General features: G+C 45.4%; 1 protein-coding gene across 1 annotated transcript in view; it reads right to left on the bottom strand.

The window, feature by feature from the left end:
* Ppfibp2 (PPFIB scaffold protein 2) overlaps positions 1-12,286 on the bottom strand; it is a 177,364-nt gene that overhangs the window by 110,836 nt on the left and 54,242 nt on the right. The window contains 1 exon segment of the mRNA XM_075971819.1: positions 1,659-1,758. Within this exon segment, the coding sequence (XP_075827934.1) occupies positions 1,659-1,758 (100 nt within the window).

The following is a 12,286-nucleotide window of genomic DNA, read 5'->3' as shown; positions in this document are numbered from 1 at the left end:
TTGGTCCTCATGTTTACCCCACACAAGATTACTTTCTGTAGGAAGCAGCTTCTTCATCCCTCAAAAAGTCACTCCTGTCAAGACCTCAGTTCTTGCCATTTTGAGCAGAGGTAGGGATTGAATCCAGACAAGTACTCTGCTATTCAGCTGCTTCCCTAGCTCCAAAGCAATGTGATGATTCAACAAGTTCTCCTCTGTGTTTGGATAAATTGATTCTGAAGGAGAGAAATGGGTGAGGGAAGAAACACTGGCTCAAGACTCAGGCTGGCAAACACAATGGTAACTAACAAAGTTGTAATACTAACACAATAAAAGCCGACTCTGAGGCTTACTGTAGAGCTACAGTAATCAATACACTGCCGACACTAGTAAAGAACCAAACAGAAGCCTCAAAAATAGACCTCCATAATTGCGGTCAATAGTCTTTGACAAAGAAACAAAGGCAATACAGTGTGGAAATAGTAACCATCTCTCACCCACCCCTTACAACCATCCATGAATCCTGCCAGGGGATCAAATGTACTGAGCTGTCAGTCACAGCTAACCCTGGGGCTTTTATCTCAGTACAAGCAAGAACTGCTAGATGAGGCTCCTTAAGTGCACTGTTAGGAAATCCACCTCTTGATGGTATCTTCTCAGTAAGTTATCACAAACCCTAACTTAGAACAAGACATCCCGAGACTTGGAAAAGCAGGAGACTGGTCATAGCCTCTAAAGGACACCTCTATTCATGGAGAAATTGAGAGCCCGCCAAGATGACAGCTCGGTTGAGTTACAGTGGAGCCTGTAACATGAGGAAGCTGTAGGATACAACAGCCACCCTCACCCCGGGCTCCAACTCCAAGAAGCCTCTGTGACTCAGATGTATTTCTGCAATGGGGAGAAGCAAACAACAAGAAAGGGGCAGTATCGGATGTCCTGAGAGCTTCCTGCAGTCGAGCCCTGTTCAGCCATGTGCCTCTTTTCTCCATCTCCTCCAGCCATGGACTGGCTGGAGCACAGGTCTGAAGCCTGAGGCAGCATACTCTGCAAATAGGGGCACTGAAGTGTGGCCAATAGGACAGAAAGGAAACCTGGGACCTTCTGGTAAGGTCTGCGATAACAGGCTTGTTGCAATGAGTACGACTTCCTCATTACTCCTGTCAAAGAATCAATCAGCCAGAACAAACCAACAGCAGACTTCCCCGAGTATCCATAATTATACTATAGCCTTTCTAAAGAAAACCCCTGCTGACTAATACTAAAAACCGAACCTTACGGTGAATTTAAAAATGCTAGGAGAGAAAGAATGCCATAATCATGTGTGAATCAAAACTGCCTGCTGTCTCAACACACTGAATGACAGCTAGGAAAATGAACAGATGCTGATTAGGGAACAAAGTCAGCTCAATTTCAAGCTTCAGTTCCACAGTAATAAGCCATGATGTGCTCTGAAAATTTTACAACAGAACCAATCTCACTGCACCCAAACTGCCTCCCAGCCAGAATCAAAACTGGAACAGAGTTCTGCATCGGCACTAGTGCACCCACAAAGGCCAACACAGACTCCTAAACTATCCTACCAGTAGAAGAGAGTTCCATTAGAGAGAGAGGGGGGCATGAACTAGGATCTGAGATCTGGGGGATGGTACATCAGTCCTAGGGACCCCTGAGCTTACCTGCAATGATCCCATCCATCTGCTCCAGGGCAGCTTCCAGTGCATGACTAGCGTCAGAAGTCATGGCTCCTTTTGTCCACTTAGTCTCCTCCTGCTGCTCCTGAAAATTCAAATACAGAACAAAGGAGAAATTACAGAAGTCATGCAATATATGTGCAAGACCACGAAAGTGCTTTAGATCCATCCGCATACATTTTTTCAATGTTTAAAACAGTAGCTTGCCTGAGGTATCATTGATAAACAAAGAACTGCATATATTTAACGTATTCTGTCTGTTGTGTTTAGAGATATACAAAAACCTCATGACACCGTGACCAAAATAATGGTAATAAACATAGCCAGCAACTTTAAAAGTTTGGTTTGTTTGGTTTTTTTAGGGCTAAGTGCAGTTACAATGAATGAAAAAGCTACTTTTTCTACAAATGCCTAAGTGTGGAATACTGTGTTCATTGCACGTACAACACACCTTCATTAAGAATCCAGGCCAGGGGCCAGAAATATATCTCAACAGTTAAGAGTCCTGGCAGATCTCCCACAGAACCTGGGTTTGATTCCCAACACCCACATGGCAGCTCACAATTATCTGTAACACCCGTTCCAGAGGATCTGATGCCTTATTCTGCCCTCTGCATGCAAGCAAGCAAGCAAAATACTCATACACATAAAATAAAAATATTTTTTTTTAATCTAGGCCAGAGCCAGCAAGATAGTTTAGCAGGGGAAGTGCTTTCTGTGTAAGCCTAACAACCTTAGTTCCATCCCCAGGACCTGTGTAGAGGTGGAAGGAGAAGACAGTGACAGGAGTTGTCTTCTGATCTACACACACATGCTGTGGCACACACAAATAGTAATTACATGGTGAACATGGGGGCGGGGAAGATCTGAGCAGAGGGTGTTAGCTTCCAGTATCTCCATGCACTCTCCCTCCTGGGAAGAACACTCTTTCAACATGAATCTTGAGCATCGGCGTTTTGTACTAAAAAGATACCAACTTACCAAGAGTCTCCTGTAAGACACAGCTGTTACATCTCCATGCTGACAGTCAAGGCCCCAGAAGCTTTAACAATCGCTGGGGGAGACCCTACTGTCTTAGAGCCACATGTATCCCTTATCATAGTCCTTTCCTGGATGTGTGATCCTAGCCAAAATACTCCAATGTCACTTTCCTTCTTCCAGTGACCTGTGTGCCCATCTAGAAGGGTCACAAAGATAACTTCCTCCCCTCACTCCCATCTCACCCACCCAGGGCAACTGCTTCCACGTCTGGATAACCTGCCTCTTAGAAAGACACTGAGGCTGCACTGTCCTGCTTCTCACCTCTCTGGATGACAGGAGAGGTCTTACGAAAGCGTTTGTCATCCTAAGAAGATACTGAGCTCATGTCTGGAAACTGGGAACAGGAGTCATTGTTTGTTTGCTCATTCAGCAAAAACCTACGCATGTGCCTAATGTGCATCCTCCGTTGAATGGCCCAGGCATCGTTCCCACGCCAAAGCACAAAACCAATGGTTCTGAAGGGCTCCACTTGCTTCCCGTGTGACATGGGACCCCAGGAGGAAAACAGGCACCACACAGCTGTGGCTTGAGAGATGAAACAGTAAAGAAATTTAGGATCACAAAGAACTACTCTGTGTGCTGGTCCAGAAATACCATATACGATCTACTGTGTGATCACTGAGCCTTTGTTTCATCGACCGCAAAATGAGGGCAATAGCATCTTACAAGGTTTGTGCTGGGATTAGATGGTCAGTAAAGTCATATTGAACACTCCATGCATGCAATAAGGTCTGGTTTTGCTGTTTTGCTTTTAAAGTGAGGAAATACCTCTGGATATACCTTTACCAGACCAGTTCACATGACAAGATTTGAAGGTAAAATGCAATGGGCCAGGGAGGAACAACCCAGCTACACTCAGAAACTGGTTCCCCTGCAGAAGAGCACAACAAAGGAATAAGGCCATTCTGCACACAGGGGAAAAAGCAGTATTCCACAGCACCAAGGTCCACAGAGGGTTCAAAAGCAAGGACACTTGGCTAAGTGGAGGGGAGAGAACCCGTCTTAAGCCAAGAACCACTGCACAGATAGCTTAAGGGAATAAGAACATTCACGCATAAAGGAGATCCAGAGACCTGACTAGTACTTCAGGGTCCTAGTATGGGGTCACACACTCATGGGCCAGAGCCCTCACGAAGCAGGAAAGCCGTCTAGGCTGGCCCCAGAGAGTGGCATTACTGGAGTCTAAAATGGAAGCAAGCTTGGGTCAGGACAGACAAAGTAGCAGGGAAAGGGGAGGCAGCAGAAGCAGGGCTTGTTCAGCCATAGGGACACGAATTTTGAAAGACTTCCCTCCGGAAACCATCTCACTGCTCCTAGAAGGGAAAATGATCGTGATCCTTCCCGTGGTCTACGACATCAATGCTGCCAGTCAAGCTTGGCCCTGTTCTTCCCATAGTTCTGGCCTGCCATTTGCTCCCCACTCTAAGACCATGCCATCCCCTCGCTCTTGAGTTCACTCCCCAGCTTTCTGCAAGGCTGGTGTAGCTTCAAAGTGCCTTCTCAGAGAGGCCTTCCCTAGAGGAGAGTTCCTCTAAAGCACACCATTCCTACGTATCTCTTCCACCAATGCGTTCACTTCCATCCTGTCTCCTTCCCAACAGAAGAAACAACTCTACCCCTGTTGTCTCGGCGCCTTACAGGATACTTGGCAGTTTGTCAGTAAGTACTTGTGAGAAAATGATGAATCCAGGCAGCCATCACCCCCTGAACTCTGCTGGAGTTGGCACTGGGGAGGTATTGATAACTGCTCCTACGGGCCACACAGTCTACTGGAAAAGACGGAAGTATGAACAAATCATTATGGCACACTGTGAGGTGTACTGACAGCGTAGGCAGCGTCACTGAGTCTGGACAGACGAGTAGGATCTTTCTCAGAAGGTAAGGAGGAGAGTGTTCTTCCAGGTAACGAGGGTGGCACAAGAGGCATGTAAGGGCAAGACACAGTAGGCTAAGGTCAAATGGCTGATGAGATTATACAGGAGCAATCGGCTACTCAATGAGTCAGAGCCTTCCGCAGGCTCCCATAAGCAGGATCGGGACACTTCAATAAGAGGAACCTGGGAATCACTACTTTGCAGCTCTTAATAGCAGCATATAAATAGAAAACGATCTCAGATGGAAACGGAGTGAAGATTTTTAAGAAAGATCTCATATCTCAGGGGGCAGGTAGGCCCCACTGATGAGTCATGGCTGGGACCAGGATGAATCCCATGTTGGGACCAGCTCCATGATATGTGTCTCTGCAATAGAGGCCTTAAAGGAACCCCCTAGAAAATCTACCCAGTGATGAGTTTGTATTTGGCAAACAGCAAGCGGAGGGATCCTGGAAGCACCATGGGAGCACCTTGGAAGCACCCTGGGAGCCCACAGAGAGAAGAGCATGAGTCAAAGGTGCATCCTTGCCACCGCCCAGGAGGACTAGACAAGCTGCTCAGGGCAGAGCTGATGAGCTCACTTCTAGACCTGCTGGATCTGAGGCAACAGCAGGACACGTGAGAACTGATGGGTTCCTGCCAGCTGTCACAAGGCCACTGTGGGGTATTATGGTGTCAGGAGTACAAGGGACAATAAGAGCCTCCCCCAATTCTGTGAACGCAGCAATCTTACTAAATCAGGGAACCCAGGAAGTCTCTGGTCATACCCCTTCTGAGCTGCTGACAGCCACGCTCCCCATTCCTAACTAATATAGACTGTGTTAGCAAACAACCCACCATGGGGCAACCTTGCCTCTGTAATCTTGGGTTTAAAAAATAAATAAACTTCAATTCTCTTTTCACACTTGTGACATTAAATGTATATGGTCTTCCTACACTAAGCTATTCTTTAATTTCCTCTGAACTGTCTCGGGAATTCTATATAATTCAATTCAGTTTTAACATTACATACCAGAATTGATCTCAGATCCCACAAATTGAGGACTCAGTCCCACAGGCTATCCCCACCCCAGATGCCAGTGAAATGTTCAGGCCTCTGGACTGGCTGACTATAAAACAAGAGGTCCACAACCCCTTCCTCAGATTTGATAATCTGCTAAAACGGCTCTCAAAACTTAAGAATCATATTTTGCAAAGGGTTAAATGTGGGGTTAAGAGTTCTAACCCATGGGGCTGGAGAGATGGCTCAGCAGGAAAGAATGTTTACTGCTCTTGCAGAAGACCTGGGTTCAGTTCCAAGCACCTACACAGCAGCTCACAACCATCTGGAAATCCAGTTCCAGGATACCCAATGCCTGCTCTGACCTTAGCAGGTTCCTGCACATACATGGTGCACATATATATACTCAGGCGCACATACACACACACTTAAAGTTAGTTCAAACTCTCCAATCTCACGGTTGGTTCCTTTGGTCACCAGGCTTCATTCTCTGAGAGTCACATCATCTGCATAAACTTACATATGGTTGAAAGGGGTTTATCATAAATAATAGAAGTTATTTATTATTATTTACAGTTTACTACACACACAACACACATACCCCCTCTAGTCTTAGCTATACATCTAGAAGTTACTCTATACCTCACAAGTTTTAGGAGTCTTCTGCTAAAAACCAGGAAAAACAATCACATACATCATTTCTTATCATACATGATACAAACCTCAGAGGCAAGTGTGTTTACCTGACAACAGACCATGATATGTCTTCCTTGCCTTCTGTGTTTCTCCCCATAGGGCAGTATTGTGTGACAAAACGTTCCCTGGGAAGATGAACGTAAATCTACTCACCCCAGACTGGGAACCCACAACAGACCAAAGTATAGAGTCCACTTTGAGGAATCACTGAATACTGGAGTCACTTACAGGAATCTGAGTGAGGGGTTACTTCAGCAGCAAAAATGACTCAAGGACATCTATACCAACAAGGTCCATGCCAACGTGGGTGACTGCTCACAGAAGCTAGGAACCTGGTCCACACTGCACAGCCCACAGGCAGCTCAGCAGGTTAGAGAGTGTCCTTTCCAATTGACTCTGGTCTGAAGGTCTTTCAGGCAGTTGGGTGGTTTCTGCTTCTTCCATGCTGCTGGTCTGATCTCTGAGCAGTTTTTTTTTTTTTTTCTCTCCTAGTCATCTTGACAGCTCAGCCTGTCTGAGTTTTCTTGGCAGATAGCTCTTGCTTACTCTGGCAAGGAGGGTCCTAGTGAATCTGATCAGTTTCCAGGACTTCCTAAAGCTATTTTGAGTTGTTTACCTTCCTGCTTAAGAAGCTTCCTGAAGGCTGGGATGTTTTGAATCTCTGCAGGAATTGTTACAACAATCCACCTCTTCCTCAAGATCTTCTATTCTTTCTGCTCCCTCTTTCACAATGACTTTGGAGGGGTAACTACAGATGTCTACCTATAGCTAAGAAACAGGCCACCAAGTCACAGTAACAGTCACCTATTCTCAGTCACTTTACCAGTGGTTATGAGTTGAGGCTGTTGGGCACATCACATCCATCTAGAAAACCATAGATATTGTTTCCCTATTCCATCCTATGACCTCCCCGTACCAGACTTTAACTCCCTCTTGTTGGGCCTTAAATCCAATTGGAAGGCTGCTGTTCATATACCCAGAATAGCCAACCAAGAGGCCTGTCCTGCCTGGCTTGTTGGTGTTGTAGCACTCAGGGTCCATAGCCAAGTGGGAATGCTGGCAACACTTCACCGCCAGCAGCCTGCATGGACCCCTCCATCAACACAAGGCCAGCCAGAGGGGTGGGAGTCCCAGTTCACACCCAGCTTAACTTCTCCACATCCTACAGTCAAAGCATGCACAGGTGATGTCTTTAGCAATAGGATCTTACCTTCTGGTTCTAGCATACAATCAACAATAGTAGTAACAGCTTTTTATTATTTGTGCGGCTTCAGGGGCTTCTCTGACCAATAACTCCCAGGAAAGCAGCCTTTATTCAATAACCTTCTATCCTCTAGGAGTGTCCTTCTTCATCCACATAGGGGACCTTTTGGATTTCAAATCTTTGGCTATTGTTTTAACAACCCATTTTTCCTTTTAATTATTAGCCCAGGCTAGTAGGATTGTAAGGTAAGCGTAAGTATCAGTGTGCCTGGCTATCTCTTCAATGGCTTTCCAAGTCTGCAAAACACTCAGGGGCTAGCACTATGTCTATATAACCAAACCTTTTCCATAGGATGAGCAGAATAACGCAACATCCCAACCACCACATAACAAAGACAGCACTGGTGAAGTACTCTGAAGGTCTGTCTGTGGTCATCTGTTGGGAGCAAGAGTCAGCGACCCCACAGGTTCACAATTAAGGAGATACTAAAGTCAAACATAAGCAAGGTCTAATCAGCATAGGAAAGGTTCTATCCCTTAATATCAATTGCTTCCTTCACAGATCAAAGCGGGGTAGAAAGCATGGATAGAAGGTGCTAAGTCAATTAGCTCTCTGTAACCCTCAGTAATCCCCTCTGAGCCATTCTGCTTCCATATCCTACAGCTCTTCCATGGTGCTCCCTACATTTTTTCCATACCTGACAAACTCAATGGGCCTGACTTAATTTGCTCAGATCTACCACCCAGGGATGAAAGAAACCATGGTCTTGTTCTCTGTGCCCTACCTACTGCTTCCCTGGGTCAGAGAGGCCCTCCATTGGCACTGTAGCTGTTGCTTGCCCATTAGCCATACCTAACTGTTGGGGAGCTCCTAACTAAACAAACTCTCTCGACCCCTAGTGAAGGGACTCTGGCAAGCCTTGCCCTTGTCCCCGATTCCTTCTGCCTTGCTAAAAACCATTAGACTACATTGCTAAAGCTAGTGCCCAAGGTCTCTTCCCTTATTTGGCCACTTTCTCCTGGGGTTGACTACTAAGGCCCAACTATCAAAGAATTGAAGTCAGAAATTGGGGTTAAACCTGAAGATCCAAAAAGCAAAACAGCCAGCCACTGGCTCTTACCTCAACCTCAGTTCAACCTCAGGAGGTGATCCTGCCTCCTGGAATCTCAGGAGACTGTATCTGAGAGCTGACTTGTCCCATTTTATATTCCTCTCTTAGGGCTGGGATCAAAGGTATACACCACTGGGATTAAAGGCACACACCACCGATTTCTATGGCAACTAGGGTGGATATTGGGATTAAAGGTGTCTGTATAAGGTTGACCAGTGATGGGGAAGCCTTGTTAATCAGTTATCTTTAAAAGGTGGGACCAAGTTAGGGTGTTTTTCTGGACCAAGAAAAAACAGAGCATGACCTAGGTGCTCTCTTAGTCTCTCTGTGTGGTTCCCTCACGGCACAGCTGAGCTTGGACTTCTCGTTCCTGTTTCATGGGTTTTCCCCTTATAATAAATAAAAATATAATTGTTTTATCTTTTAGCTAGCCTGGTTATTTCCTGAGTCAAGTTAACTTCTATAGACCAGTGGGACTGTTTTGCTCTCAGATCTTCAGGCAGTCTTTATTTATTTATTAAAATACATTTGAAATGCCACTATGGATGACAGCTCACAAAAGCTAGGAACCTGGAGCACACTGCACAGCCTACAGGCAGCTCAACAGTTTGGAGAGTATCCTTTCCAAGTGAATCTGGTCTAAACCTCTTCCATGCAACTCGGCTGGTTTCTGCTTCTTCCATGCTGCTGATCTGATGTCTGAGCAGCTTTTTTCCTCTCAGAGTCATCTTGACAGCTCAGCGTATCTTGAGTCTTCTTGGCATCTAGCCTCCCCTAAGGGTCTTTTTTGCAGCTTGGCTCTGCTTTCTCTGGCAGGGAGGGTCCTGGTGAATTTGGTCAGTTTCAGGGATTTCCTGAAGCTATTTTTGAGTTGTTTGCCTTCCTGCTTAAGAAGATTTTTGCAGGACAGAACGTTTTAAACTAGTACAAAAGTGTTGGACAACAGGAAGCAAGGTTTCCCTCAGCAGTGGGTTGCATTGGACATGTGTGACGAATATACAGAAGAATGGTGGTGAAGAAAATAAACTGTGCATCAGAATGGACACCAAATGACAGAGAAGAGAAAAAAAGACAGCCAGACTGCAAATCCAAAGAAAAAGTTGGATGAGCTGTAAGCAAACAGTAAGAAACAGAACAAGTTATCTTCCCTATCAATGGGGAAAGGTTGTTTCTTTTTATAATTTGGTAGAATGGCTTAGCCATTCTATAACAGCAACCTACTAGATAAATAACAGACAAATGGGATCACCAATGTGGTGTGGAGACTCTATCTCAGGATGGACAGGCTCTCAATGTGTCCACAAAGTAACCGTACTTATAACAAACACAGTTAAAGTCAACCCTTAACATGGCCATGCACTTAGCTCAGATGAGCAGTCATGCTTCTGACACCAAGAAATAGGCTCATCCTTGATCACAAAGCTCAAACAGGGCGTTCTGTTCAAGAAAAGGTTCAGTCCATGTATCATTTGCCTTGCCCTACACTCAGAGGATGACGTCTTTCCTCTATGGATGACGTCTTTTCTCTGTAAAGATGGTTCCGCCTGTAGCTCCTGCTAAGGAAAACCTTACTTTCCTCTCTGCTACCAGAAATGAAGGAAATGGCCCTTGTGCCTATTAAAGCAGCCAGTGTGGGAAGAACAGTTATGTGTAGGAACGCACCCTGTGATGACAACACCATAATCTCAGGAGCAGCACACAAGCCAACTGGATACCTTGAAGCCGAACAAGACAAACTGGGAGCAGGGCTGGAATTCCCTGGAACCCCTGCTCCTCCAGCCTGGGAAACAGCTGAACCCAGCAATCACGCAAGGTAGGCACAACCTATGCAATCCCTTACCCAAGTGCCATACAACGTTCATGATGTGTGGGTTCATCTCATACCCAGTCTCTCCCCAGATACCAAGAAAGGATAAAGGAGTGCTGCCATACCAAAAGAAATTGAAATCTTTGTCCTGTAACACACAGGCCTCCCATAACCCACAGCTGCTTGTAAATGGTTATTTTAAGAGAGGCATTCTGCTCTTTCTGAGCTTGAGAGACAGTCTGTAAAAATTAAAAGAAGCATCTCTTTGAGGGGGGGGGATCAAGGAACTGTTCAAATGTGAAAGAGGAAAGAAGAGAGGTGCAGGAGGTCCTGGCAGTGCCCAAGTCCTCAACCACATCTGTAGAGACCCTCAAACAGGATGTGCAGCCAGACAAACTTCAGTAAACACCTAAGCCCGGGATAGGTGACATGGCTCAGCTCACTGGCCAGCTGGTCTAGCCAATCAGTGAACTCCACATTCAATAAGGGACCTTCTCTCAAACATAGTGGAAGGTGGTGTGTAGTATCACACACTTTAGTCTCAGCAATCAAGAGGCAGAGGCAGGTGGATCTCCATGAGTTCAAGGCCCCCGGGTCTACAGGGTGAGTTCCAGTTTAGTCAGGGCTACCCAGTGAGAGACTCTACTTAAAATATTTTAAGAAATGAATAATTACAGTGGAAAGTGACTGGGAAAGCATCTTATGTCTCCAGAGGTACAGTCACAGGGAGGTTAACCCGCATATACACATACACACATACAAACACACACACACACACACACACACACACGAGACAGAGAAACAGACACATAGAGAGACCTGGGCTCTGCCAAAGCATGACTGTGGTTCTTTATATAACTTATTTAACTTTTCCGTGGCTCCAAGGGGCATCTTCAAATCCATATAAAATGAATCTTGCTGTTCGGGGCAGAGTAAACAAAGCAGACCTCAAGTAAATACAGGAAACTGAACCCAAACATCTAATTTAGCTGCCCACTAAAACAACAACACAAGAATTTACTCTGGAAAACAAAAGGCACGAGGACACAGAGAACGCAATAGGAGTCACAGAGGCGATGCCAGAGTTCCAGCAATGTACCAAGCGCCGATGGATGTCAGCCCAAAGCTCTGGGAGAGGTTTCTGCGGTAACATGAAGCTGAGAACACCAGCGGCATCTGACTGTAGGAGGTTTATACAATTGGTGAAGAATTTGCTTAACTCAATGATAAGAAAAGTACAAAAACAAGCGCGTAACAAAGAAATGCCACAGAAACAAAACACAGTCATTACAGTGAACCCCACATACTGATCCCACCGAAACTGCACTGTGACATGGATAGGTGGACAAGTGCTGCCGGGTTACAGGGTAGAGCAGTAAACACAGCTAAACCCTCATCCTCAGGGTTTCTACAGAACCTCTAAATCACTAGATGATGAGATAAGAGAGATAGGTAACAGAACAGGCTATGGTTTAGAGATGAAAATGAAAAATATTAAAAGAATTTCAGTGTCTGCACCCCAAGAAGAACAATGAGAATACACAGATCTGGGAGTGTCTGTTTTAATAAGTTATGTATTATTATTTGACTCTTTAAATTGTGTGACTATATCATAGTGACTAATATTTAAACAAACGGGTTGGTGAGATGGATCAGTCATAAATTGTTTTCCATACAAGCATGAGGGACCTGCATTTTGATTCCTCAAACCCACGTAAAGAAAAAAATCCAACAGTAGTGGCACATGCTTGTAACCCCAGCACTGAGGTGATAGAGACAGAAAGATCCCTGGACTCTTTGGCTAGCCAACTTAGCCTAACGAATGAGCTCTAGGCCAATTCAAGATCCTGTCTCAAACTGGATGGATGGAACCTGGGGAA

This window comes from Microtus pennsylvanicus, chromosome 5 (assembly GCF_037038515.1).
Source record: "Microtus pennsylvanicus isolate mMicPen1 chromosome 5, mMicPen1.hap1, whole genome shotgun sequence".
Lineage (NCBI taxonomy): Eukaryota > Metazoa > Chordata > Mammalia > Rodentia > Cricetidae > Microtus > Microtus pennsylvanicus.
This window is presented reverse-complemented; position numbering and strand designations above follow the sequence as displayed.